This window comes from Neltuma alba, unplaced genomic scaffold (genome assembly GCF_004799145.2).
Source record: "Neltuma alba isolate B1F8T4 unplaced genomic scaffold, ASM479914v2 tig00013744_pilon, whole genome shotgun sequence".
NCBI lineage: Eukaryota > Viridiplantae > Streptophyta > Magnoliopsida > Fabales > Fabaceae > Neltuma > Neltuma alba.
Genome location: NW_021637884.1, coordinates 27,885 through 41,394, shown reverse-complemented (window position 1 = coordinate 41,394; position 13,510 = coordinate 27,885). Strand labels below are relative to the sequence as shown.

Sequence of the window (13,510 nt, the reverse complement as noted above, 5' to 3'; positions counted from 1 at the left end):
GAATAAAGAGCAATACTTGACGTGCACGTCCAAGACTAGTAGATTTTGAGAAATTTCTTAAGTTTCGCAAACAAGGATCCTTTTTTAATCAGAAGAAACCCGAGCAGAAAGGCATCCTCATGGTAATGACCTAATTGGTGAACTCCATGACGGCAAAAATTAGTGAAAGTTATCTACTTGCAACATCAGCTAAAGAGATACGAGATTCAGCAAAGATGACTTATTTGGTAGGGGAAAACACAACAGCTATGATACAGGTAAAGCATCTTCTTCGAAAATTAATTCAAGATAAAACTGTGAATCAGTATTATAATGGTGAAATTGTGGCAACAAATAGATCTTTATGAGGTTCATAGGCCTACAGCAAGGATGGACTATAAGAAAATTGTCGACCAAGAAAGGTGCTATGAGTTCTTGCTTGGTCTAAATGACAGCTACGAAGATACGAGGGGTCGTATTATTAGTATGAAACCTTTTCCATCCCTGGAAGAAACATCCAACCTGATAAAGTGTGAAGAAAGCAAAAAGTTGTTGACTCGGAACGTCACCTCTACAATTGAGATGTCAGCCTTGGCTGTTCGAGAGAACTCAAAAGGAAAGAAATCAAAGAAATAGTGTGACCATTGTAACAAGGGTGGACATACCAAGGATAAGTACTAGAAATTACATGGCAAGCCTCCTAATTTGAAACCGAAGAAAAAAGGATTGATGGTTGGTATTGTAGAATCAAAAAGGGAAACCTTCACCACTAAAGAGCTCTTAGTCCTAAGGAAGATGCTAGACAAGCACATATCTGCCTCTGCAAAAATAAGCGAGAAAACTACCCCCCGACCACATTAGCACAAGCAGGTATAGCCCTTACTCGTGCTCTTAGTGGTAAGACTAGACCCAAAAATATTTGGGTGGTGGATTCTAGAGCAACTGATCATATTTCAAGTTTCAAAGAATTGTTTCCTGAATTTTCTAAAATTTCAGTACATGAAAAGTGGCAAATAGACAATATGCAAAAATAATAGGGTATTGAAGTATCATAATATCTAAATATGTACCCGATATTAAATGCAATCTGTGCTTCTCTGCTTCTCTGATAAATTGCTTGGTAATATTTGACAAACATTGATGTAATTTTCAAGACTTGACCTTGGGGAAGATGATTGGTATTGCTAAGGTATGGAACGCTTTAGGGATCACTAACAAATAAATCTCAAGCTGTATGTTCTGTCTTGACAAAGATATTAAGTGGAAGCACTCTAGGTTAGGCCACCCTGGTCTCTGTTACATGCAATTTATGTTTCTCAGTATTGATAACAAAATCACTTCTGATTTTCATTGTGAAACTTGTCTTCTTACCAAACAAGTCAGAAACTCCTATTCGTCTCATTCCTACAAACCCACACAACCCTTCTGGCCTTCTTCTCTCTCATACATAGTGATGTTTGGGGTCCATCAAAGTTTAAAACTAACTCTAAAGTCAGATGGTTTATAACTTTCATTGATAATCATGCTCAGTTCACTTGGGCCTTTCTAAGGAGACAAAAATGAGGTTTTTGAAACTTTCAAAAAAATTCTATAAAATTGTTCAAAATCAGTTTCAAATCTCAATAAAGGTGCTTCGTAGTGACAATAGCAAAGAATACCTAAACTCATCTTTTAAAACGTTTTTGGAAGAACATGGCATCCACTATCAAACTTCTTATGTTTGAACACCCAACAAGATAGTGTTTCTGAGAGGAAAAAAGCCATCTCCTTGAGATAGCAAGGGCCATAGTGTTTGAAAGTCATATGCCAAACAAGTTTTGGGGTGATGCTATTCTAACCTCAACTTATCTAATAAACAGAATGCCATCAAAGGTTTTAAAATTCCATACTCCTCTTCAGATTTTTCAAAAGGCTTATCCCAAATCACTTTTATTTAACACACTGTCTCAAAAAATATTTGGGTGTACAGCTTATGTCTTCAACGAAGAGGGAGGCAAATTGGAACATAAAGCCATAAAAACTATTTTTGTGGGTTATTCTTCCAGCCAAAAAGGGTATATGTATTTTTGTCCTGCTACAAATAAGACGTATGCCACTCTCAATGTAAAATTTTTAGAACATCAACCTTATTTTGACCAAACACCAATTGAGGGGAGAAGATTGTGAGTGAATGGCTTGTTTATGGAACTGAAAATGATCATCGCAGTGTCTCTCAATCTGGACAGCATTTAAATGGACCACAAACATCATAAACCCTACCCAATTTCCTTGCACCCAGTCTGTCATCTCCCAATACTATTCCCTCTTCCTCTATTTCTCCTCAGCCCCAATCTGAACAGCATGAAAATACTGCAGAGATCAGCCCAGAAAGTGCTAACAAGCAACCAGCTAGATCTGCTTATCAAGACACCAACCCTTTTGAGCCTCTCTCTAATCCTGAATTATCCGAGAGACTAAGGTGGAAGAGCCTGAAAAATCACTAGGATAGCAGCACAATAGCGATAAGCCTGCTCTATCCCTAATGCAAAACCATAAATCTGCATCTAAGGCAAGTCTTGAAGATATATATTGGCCAATTGCCACAAGGAAGGGAGAGAAGAGTTGCACTCAACATCCAATTGCTAGGTATGTTTCCTACAAGAAATTGTCTCCAAACCTAAAGACCTTTGTTGCAAATGTTGAAAGAGAGCCGATTCTAAAGAATTTCAAAGAAGCCATTGCTCAACTAAGTGGAAGCTGAACTAAGTGGAAATAGGCTAAAGAGGAGGAGCTAAGAGCTCTACACTAAAATAAGACATGGAAGATTGTTGATCTGCCTAAGGGTAAAATTATGGTGAGTAGTAAATGGGTTTTTGCTATCAAATACAATTCTGATAGTAGTGTGAACAAATATAAGGCTCATTTAGTAGCTCCGGGATTTACTCAAACTTATGGCATTCACAAGAGACTTTTGCTCCTATTGCCAAACTCAACACCAAAAAAGTCTTTCTTTCCCTGCTAGCTAACCTAGATTGGCCCCTTCATCAACTAAATGTTAAAAATGCCTTTTTGAATGGCAATCTTGAACAGGAGATGTACATAGAGATTCCTCTAGCATTGAGACTTTCTTTGTGCAGACTAAACCAGTCTCCTAGGGTGTGATTTGAATGTTTTACTAAAGCTATTAAGATGGGGGGATACAAACAAAGCCAAGAAGATCACACTATGTTTATTAAGCATTATGGAGACAAAACAACTACTCTCATTGTTTACGTTGATGATGTCGTGCTAATAGGGAATGATGCTAAAGAGATTGCAAGGCTGAAGAAAAACTTGGCAACTGAATTTGAAATCAAAGACTTTGGGTCCTTAAGATATTTTTTGGGCATGGAAATGGCTCGTACAGCACAAATACACCCTAGACCTACTAAAGGAGACGGAGATGCTAAGAGCCAAACCTGCAAATACTCCAATGGAACTCAATCAAAAATTGACTATTAGACCTAATAGCACATCAGTAAATAAGTAGACATATCAGAAACCAGTGGGAAAACTAATTTATTTGTCTCACACAAGACCTGACATATGCTATCCAGTCAGTGTAGTAAGTCAATTCTCAAGTAGCCCTCAGAAGGATTCTCATATATCTAAAAAAACACCCCAGGACAAGGACTATTCTCTGCAAAAAGGGGTACTAGAAGCATTAAGTTGTTTACCAACACCTATTAGGGAGGCTCCAAAACTGATAAGAGATCCACTGCAAGATATTGCTCCTATATATGGGGTAATCTAGTGACTTGGGGAAGCAAGAAACAACAAGCAGCATCTCAAAGTTCTACTGAACCTAAATATAGAGCATTAGCTCTAGGGATTTGTGAAAGGATGTGGCTAGTCAAGTTGTCGAAGGAATTGCATATTGGAAGTAATGATCCTATTAAGGTCTCGTGTGATAGTATTTCAGCTATTAAAACAACAAACAATCCTGTACATCATGACCGTACAAAGCATGTGGGGATTGACCATCACTTTATCAAGGAAAAACTAGAGGCTAAGGTGACAGATATATCCTACATTCCCTCCATGCACCAGATTGCAGATGTCATGACTAAGTCTCTCACTCAGGAAAAATTTGAAGCTTTCATAGGCATGCTGGGAATGATTAACATATATTCATCAACTGGAGGAAGAATGTTAATAGTATGAGTAGACCTAGTTTTCTTTTTATAAATAGGATTATTATCTCCTAGAATCATGCTAGACTTTGTTGACTTTTATTGTAATTTATTTCTGATTATTCTCACCAAGATTATAGGAGTTTAAGGGATTAGATCAGATCTTATTCTTCCCTTTTTCCTATATAACACTTTTCTATCAATGAAATCATCAAGAGCTGTTACCACAGATTATTTCACCACATATTACACTAATATTATTCTTAACGTTATTACTTTCATGACATTATTTATTTCATTCAGATAGGATCTAGGAAGTTAATATTTAGTGTAAGTCTAAATCCTAGATATCTGGGATATGATATTGTCGAAGATGGGCCCTAGGGGAAGGCCCATTCATCCTTTAGTCTAGAATCAATTCAATCACAGTTATGTACTTTGTTTTTCTACCCGTTAGAAAAACAGATCCTTGGGCGTTAATTTAGGGATTACATCATATTTTTCTTTCTTGTTTTACTTCCTCATTAATTCTGGAGGATTTCATGCGATATGCTGAATCACTCCTCTCCCTATATGTATCACTCAATTCTATGGAATAATACACAGCTTTCTGTATACAAATTCTCATAGTATCAGAACGTTACCACTCATGTCTTTCAAAGAGGCTCTAACACAAAATTCCAAAGCTTTTGTCGCCGAGGGTGAGTCCACCTCAACGACAGCCACACCACAAAACATGACCGAGTCAGAAGGGACTCAGTCAATTGGTTTAGGAATGATTCTTTGTCCCAACTCATCATATCCCACCGCCTCAATGGTAACAACTACCTCCAATGGTTCAGAAATATTCTCATGTTCGTGTGTGGAAGAAGCAAGGAAAAATACCTCACTTGGAACCCTCAGCCACCAAAAGCCGAGGACCCACAGTATGAAACATGGTGTGCAGAAAACAACACCATAAAGACATGGCTTGTTCATTCCATGCTTCCCAAAATTAGCGAAAACAATCTACTCGCAAGTTCTGCACGGGAGATATGGGAATCAGCAAAGCGGACATGTTTTATTAAGGAAAATACTGCAACAACTTTTCAACTCAAACGCATGCTTCGCAGCCTCACTCAGGGGGCGAAGCGAAATCTGTCACCTAGTACTACAGTGCCTTGGTGCAACTACAGCTGCAAATGGACCTTTATGAAGTGCATCAATGGTCCTGCCATACAGATGAAGTCTACTTCAAGTAGGTAATAAACCGAGACTGATGTTATGATTTTCTCCTTGGCCTTAATGATTCTTTTGAAGATATCAAGGGAAGGATTATGAGCCTCAAGCCTCTTCCATCACTAGAAGATGCTTTCAATACAATTAAGAACGAAGAAAACAGGAAAGCACTTGTTCAAAGTCCATCCTTGGTTTTCCCCTCAACATGACTGAAAGCTCAGCCATGTTGAATGAGTTTTTGGCTGCACAGCCTTTGTATTTAATGAAGATGGTGGAAAATTAGATACTCGAGCTCTTAAATGTATTTTTCTAGGCTACTCTTCCTCCCAAAAAGGTTACAAGTGCTATTCCCCTACGACTAGACGTGTCTGTGTCAATATGAATGTTCAATTTGTGGAGTCACAACCCTTTTACCCCAAATTACCCATCCAGGGGAAGAGTGCTAATGAATGGCTAATTTGTCCTGAAGGTAGTAACTATAGCAGTGACAGACAACCTATACAACAAAGAAATCAAAGCAGTAACCCTAATAATGGTACCCCAACATCACCAGGAGCCCTTGTGGAGACCCCTATTTTTGAACCTGACCCTATTACAGCCTCTAGTGACCCTGCAACAACTGTCACAGCACCAGAAATACCACCAAACACCCCTGAAATGACACCCAATAGACCTGAAACCATTCTAGATTTACCTAATAACACTGAACCTACACCTGAAGCTCCCCAAGAGACAAACCAGCAATCATATACCATAGAGACAAAGGTGAACATGATAGAACAGCCAACAAACAGAGAAGAACCCATTAACATTCCAAGGCAGAGTCATAAATCTTACCCTGAGACTAATCCTGAAGATCTATAGTGGCCCATTGCTTTAAGAAAAGGCAAAAAGAGCTGCACTAGGCATCCTATTGGAAGGTATATCTCCTATGATAAACTTACCTCTCCATTCAAAGTGTTTGTAGTTAATCTTGATAATGAGGAAATCCCGAAGTCTTTTAACGAGGCCAATTCAAACCCTAACTATAAAGCAGCCATTAATGATAAACTGAGGGTTCTGGCCAAGAACCAAACATGGGAAGTAGTTAATTGACCCCCCGAATATCTATTGTTGAGAGTAAATGGGTTTTTACAAAGAAGTTTAATCCTGATGGTAGTATCAACAAGACAAGATTAGTTGCAAAGAGGTTTACTCAAACGTATGGCATAGACTACCAAGAGACTTTTGCTCCGGTTGCTGAGTTTAATACTATAAATATTCTTCTTTCTTTGATTGCCAATCTGGACTGGCCTTTACATCAATTAGATATCAAAAACGCCTTTTTAAATAGAGACTTAGAGGAGGAGGTATACATGGAAATACCCCTAGGATTAGAAGGTCCCGAAACCCTTGGAAAAGTATGTAAGCTCCACAAATCCTTATATGGGTTAAAACAATCACCAAGGGCTTGCTTTGAAAAATTCACAAGGACTGTTAAAAGAGTTTGGCTATAGGCAATGTCAAACTAACCACACTTTATTTGTGAAACACTCTAATCATAAGATTACTGTCCTAATTGTCAATGTAGATGATATAGTTTTGACAGGAAACGACCCTGAAGAGATTGCAGCAACAAAGTAGAAATTGGCAGCAAAATTTGAACTAAAAAGATTTGGGAAATCTAGGATACTTCCTCGGGTTAGAGATAGCTAGATCTCCAAAAGGCATTTGCATAACCCAAAGGAAGTACACCTTGGATCTACTAAAAGAAACAGGCATGTTGGGAGCCAGACCTGCTGCAACCCCAATGGAGCTCAATTGTAACTTGGAAGTGAAACCTGATAGAAAATCAATTAATAAAGAACAGTACGAGCGACTAGTAGGGAAGCTAATTTATTTGTCTCATACCAGGCCAGACATTTCATTTGCAGTAGGGGTGGTAAGTCAGTTTGCAAGCAACCCCCAAAAAGAACACATGGAAGCAATACATAGAATTCTCAGGTACCTAAAAACTACTACTAAAGGTCTATTTTTTGCTAAAAGTGGACAGCAAAATGTAGAGATCTACACAAATGGCACCAAAAGAAACCCAAGCATAGAGGGAGAGAAAGATATAGAAGTCTACACGGATGCTAATTGGGCAGGGTCAGGAGCTATCCATGACCGACGTTGACCGACGTTCTACCACTGGGTACTGTACATTTGTGTGGGGAAATCTTGTAACATGGGGGAGTAAGAAGCAACCAATTGTATCAAGAAGCTCAGCTGAATCTGAATATAGAGCTTCGGCTCTTGGCATTTGTTGAGGGATATGGGTAGTACACGTGTTAAGAGAACTCGGCATAGAAATAAATGCATCAATTAAAATGTGGTGTGATAATATGGCTGCACTCAAGATTGCAAACAATCCTGTCCAGCATGACCGAACAAAACATGTTGAAATTGACCGCCATTTCATCAAGGAAAAAATTGAAGCCAAAGTAATTAACCTAACCTACATTCCCTCTAGAAGACAGATTGCGGATGTGATGACCAAACCACTGATCAAGAACAAGTTTGATAAGTTGACTAGCAAGCTAGGAATGATTAACATCTATTCTCTAGCTGGAGGGGGAGTGTCGGAAATAGGCCCTAGGGGAAGGCCTATTCATCCTTTAATCTAGACTCAATTCAATCACAGTTATGTACTTTGTTTTTCTACCCGTTAGAAAAACATATCCTTAGGCGCTAATTTAGGGATTACAAAATATTTTCTTTCCTACTCATTAATTCTGGAGGATTTCATGCGATATGCTGAATCACTCCTCTCCCTATATGTATCACTCAATTCTATGGAATAACACACAACTTTCTGTATACAAATTCTCAGATATTCTCAAAAATCATAAAAGCTTGTATCTATTTATTTACACTTGTTAATGAAAAGCATAGCCTAGAGGTCACATATTATGAACTCTAGCAAGTTTGGCAAATTGATCTAGCAATCACATCATTGTTCATGCCAGCCATCACAAATCCTAGTTCCACTGCTATCCCTTTCTCAGCAAAAGGGAAAACAATCCGCATATACAGAACGAAGTCATATCCATGCACTTTGATGGAATTTCACATCCCAAGTGAGCGTGATTCTACACACTAATTTATTGATACAAGTTCCATTTCCACGTCCAAAGCATTGATTTTCATATACCATATAAAGCATAAGACATAGCATTTCATTGCACATAAAACCAAATGATTCCTTACAACTTTTCACTAAAGAGCTCATCATCACATAACTCTTCATAAAGAAAATAGGAAATTAAAAAGGAAAAGCAAAAACTAAAGTCAAATAAATTGTAAAGAATAGATTATAGCTACGCACCAGATTCAGCATCAAGCGAGCACATGTGGTGTGAATGCTTAGTGATAGCGAAGCATCATGCATATTACTTGAGAACAAGTAAATGATCCGCGACAACTGTAGCCATATAAAATTTGAGTCAAGAAAGATCGTGTGAAATCTACGAATGGATGGCATGCCTCGCATGGGCAAACCAAAACAAAATTACAATAACTTAAAACCAAACACTTCTTATTAAAATTAAATCCAATCAATATATCATATAACAATAAAATAAGGACTATCATCATTTTACCATCTAACAATGTGATGTTGATTTTTTTATTTTAAACAATTTATTTGATTTTTTCACCTCTTGTATTGTTTCGAAAAATTTCTCAATATTCATGCATTTGCATGGGTTGAGACTAGTTAACCAAATTCACTATTGCAGTGGTAGGTCCAAGATACAGCCACAATTAACACATATGCTTTGGGAACATATTAGAAATTGACCTAGCAAGATACAGCAAAACAATATTTTGGGTCACAAGACAATACGCCCTAGTCTCTATCTAAGAAGAATGACAAGTCTTATCTTTATGCTGGGCTTATTCTTGCAACATGATTCTTGAACCATAACGAACCCAGTAACAAGAATTCATATCACTTTTTACGCAACAGAAGCAGATCCTCATACACCCTAGAGCTTCTAGACTATAATAGAAGTCTTAATAATGAAATAAAGTCATTGAATATACTAGTCAATGGCACTAAATTCAAAATCTATAGATCATTCAGATGTTTATTTTTCAAGCCTAGTAGTCACACAAGTACTCCATTGAGGAGAAAAGATATTGACTTTAATCTTTCATCAAAAATTAAATATCCAATTTAATCATTGCTAAACTAGAACTAAATGTCCTACAAGAGATTACAATCAGCAATATATACTCCATGTAAAATCTAAAATAAATAGAAGTATGACATACCTGTGCTAAGGAGAGGTCTTGTCGAACGTGATGTACAATCTCTGCCAGAAGACTATAAGCTAAAGGCCTCAATGTCTCAAAGCATGCCCGCCCAGTTCCAACTAGGACCCTAAGAGATAAGGTAACAATAAGAAAATGTTCAAAACAGTTATGCAGCTATTAAGTCTTATCTGCCTTGGTCGAAGCAAAACAACTCAAAGATTCCATGTGACCTTAGCTCAATTCTCCGTCTCCCTCACAATCTTGTTCCTACCATTGTGTCTATCAAATTTCATGCCACGATAGGGTTGGGTTAAAAGCTAAATAAGCAAGTACATCATATTAAACAACCATCTATATCTCTATTCCACAAAACTGAGAGATGGGCATCTGCAAAGATAACCCACGTCCTTTTTTTTTTTTTTTTTTGGGTTGACAAGACAATGTCTCGTATAACTGTAATATCATATGTGACAGGATTGACCATGGAAGGCAGTTATAAACTAGAGCCTAAAAATAGCTGAGACCAGCATTGTAATCCTGTTTTTCATGGGTAATGTGAATAGAACTCAGTTTCGATTCCCTCTCAATTCTCTCCTCTCAGTCATCCTCAGTTTCCTATCTCTCTTCCTCTTCCTCCTTTCTCTCTCTTCCAAGTTATAAACCTGTATCACAGTGACCACATCTAATTACTTCAGTTAGAGAGTTATGACCATCCAGATTAGGATCACTGCGCATGCGAGACACAGACAATTACACTAAACCAGAAAATTTTCTGCATCAACATCTTGTAAGAGATCAAAATGTTACCTTTCTTCCAATAAGGTATCAATCAGAGGAAATAAACCCCTCCTAAAATCAGTTCCAAGGACATGTTTAAGAGATATCAATAATTCCTGCAACACAACAATTTTGGTATTATGCTAAAGAAAGAAAAATCATTTATCAAAATGCATAAGAAATAATTGCGTCACCTTTCTAATCGATACAGAATCTGAACATGTTACAAGCAAATTCACAATGCTTTTACATATACTGTCTTCATGTGGCCTTATATAATCAGCATAACTTTTCAACAGGTAAGTTAGAAAAGAAACTGTCTGCAATGACAAAAATAGAACTGATTAGCATGAACAGTGGAGAATATCAGGATAAGAAAACATATAATTTACAAAAAAAAAAAAAGTTAATATAACCTTTGATCACTCAAATTTGTTTTCATTTTGGTTTTCGTCCTTCAAGTTTCAAACCATGGGTTTTGGTCCTCAAGTTTTTTTTTATCTAAAACATTAGTCTCTGTAATTCAATAAAAACCTAGACCAACATGCCTGCTTTAGTTCCAATATGTTGTTGAAGAAAAAAAAATTGAGAACCAAAATCTAGGCATCCATACAAATGCTGAAACATTAAGTGAAGCACAGTCGATTGTGTGCGCGTGTGTGATTATCACCATAATTGTCTGAAAACTTCAGATGATATCCTCGGTTAAAAATCTACTACTGTGACAACTGAAACATTCAAAATAACTACTTACCTTGACCTGTGCACCCTTAAGCTCAATGAAATGAGTTTTTAAATGTGGAGGAACCTTTTCGGGGCCCGGGACTGATATAGCAGCAACCATTAATGGTAATAATTGAGGAATATTTGCTTGGACAAGACGGCTATACAATTGAAATAGAAACATCACCACCAATGGACTCTCCGTAACTATCTTGAATGAGCGAGTACTTGGGTTAAGCTGCAAACCAGTCGCAGAGGTGGTGCTTATACCTTGATCTGAGAGTGAAGTCTCCATGGGCTTGACATCTTCCCCAGCCACCGACCCAGTCTCAAAGAAATGACCAACGGTCAATTTGAAATTCTGGTAAATCTTGCAGACAAAGTCCAGAAACGGCTGAACCTCATTTTCTAAAGTCGGTCTAAAATTCCTCAAAAGGTCAAAGATAATACGGATGCAAATTAAGCCATTCTCTTCATTATCTGTAGTAAGTACTTGCATAGCTACCTTCAGAAGGTCCTGGACAAAGGGACGGAGTACTTCACTGTGCGGAAGACGATTTAAGATCTCCACCACAATATTTCGAAGCTTGTGCTCAGGATTGTCCACAAATTGCGGCTTTGTAATTTGCAGAAGTATAACCGAGAATGCCCGGAAGTAACATTTAAGAAAATTCAAGTACTCAGCAGTGTGAGCAATCTCAAGACTATCCCGAACTTCCATCACCATCTGCAGCCTCGCCTGAATTGCTATTTTCAACCAAAAATTTGAAAAAGAAAAAAAAAAGGTGGTGAGCAAAGACATGAAATTAACTCGACGTGCCAGGCGTCTAGTTTCTAAGATCATTTCGACTTAGAAATCCCGGGGGGGGGGGGGACACAGCTGGACGAAATGTGAAGTATCAAAATCTCCGCAGGAAGAACGTATATTGTATCTGTAAAATTTCTTCAAAACGCATCTTTCATCAATGAAATAGTAAAAGAAACTCAGAAGCGATGCTCGATGCAGCAAAAGTGAAGGATAGAGTGCATACGCGGATCAGGCTCCACGAGATGACGTGAATGCTGCTCGAAATTCTGAATAGGGCTCATGCTGGCGTTGTGAAAGTAAGGCAAAAATCAAACCAAGTTCAAACCCTAGCTTCACCCTTACAAAATGTCCAGAGAGTATGGTCAATTTCCCTATAACCTATGATTCTAGGGTTTAAAAAATAAATGACCATTGGATGGCAACCATTTCCTGAACACGCGAGCTTTCAACGATGGAAGCTCGGCTCCTGGAGCGCATGCAACGATTCATACAGCCAAAGAAGAATAATTCACAGCGACTAGTTCTAGCTGGGCTAAAGAGGCACCAAGTAACAGTATTTTCCCTCCTCTTCCCCTCGCCGCCCTGGCAAACTCGGCAGTGCAAGAGGAATAGTTTTGGAAAAAAAACAAAAAAATATCCTCAAATATATAAAATTCCAAATCAAGATTAGCCAATGGCAAAGTCTCACGTCAAGAAAGGGTACTGATTTGGCATTTTCAAATATTGATAAAAGACAAGTTTGCCCTTGATAAATTAATAAAAAGAAGAATACTGTAGAAAATAAGTTAGTGCAGTCCATTTATATAAGCGTGTTGTTAGTTAATTTGAAAGCATTGTTAACACACCTCACAATGAGACGATAACTAATTTGTCAAAGTTTCTCAATTGGTTTGGCCTGTTATGAATTTTATTGATTACTTAGTGTCGATATATATAAAATTGTCGTTAATATATTTGGAAGAGTTATCAGTAGTCCTAACAAGTTAGCAACATACTTGGTTTGCCTTGTAATAGAGTTTCCTAATTAGTTGTTGTCAATGCATATAAAAGTATTGTTAGTCCATGCATCTAACAAAATTGTAATGAATTTTTCTGATTAGTTGTTGTTAATACGTATAAAAGTGTTGTTGATCCGTTTGGAAGAGTTGTAGTTGAGGGAGAGAATAGAGATTCATATATATGGTTTTTACAAAATCTACTTGATGATATCAGCAGCATGAGAGAAAGAAGATGGGTCTTCATATCTGACTAGCAAAAGGTATTTTAGTATAGTTTAGGCTTTTATTTGAAGTATATTAATATGTGATTATATAACTGATTGTTTAAATAACTTGCAGGGGCTTGTTCAAGCATTTAAAGAGTTACTTGAAAGTGCTGAACTTCGATTTTGTTTGCGTCATTTGTATGCAAATATCAAGATAAAATATAGAGGAGGAACCCTAGTTCGTGATTTAGACATTCGTGCTGTGAAAGTCACTATTAAGGCCGAATGGAGGGAATGAATAAATGAGTTGAAAACAGTGTCAAATGGAGCTCATGATCATTTGATGGGAATCCCTCCAACTTGTTGGTCCAA

The 13,510-nt window shown here is 37.5% G+C and overlaps 1 protein-coding gene across 1 annotated transcript in view; it reads right to left on the bottom strand.

Moving 5' to 3' along the window:
- The window catches only part of LOC114739028 (transformation/transcription domain-associated protein-like), a 42,324-nt gene extending 29,834 nt beyond the window's left edge, over positions 1-12,490 (bottom strand). Inside the window, 6 exon segments of the mRNA XM_028927095.1 lie at positions 8,695-8,790; positions 9,645-9,753; positions 10,434-10,519; positions 10,598-10,723; positions 11,158-11,873; positions 12,158-12,490. Of these exon segments, the coding sequence (XP_028782928.1) occupies positions 8,695-8,790; positions 9,645-9,753; positions 10,434-10,519; positions 10,598-10,723; positions 11,158-11,873; positions 12,158-12,215 (1,191 nt within the window). The 5' untranslated portion in view covers positions 12,216-12,490.
- Between the last annotated feature and the right edge of the window lie 1,020 nt (positions 12,491-13,510).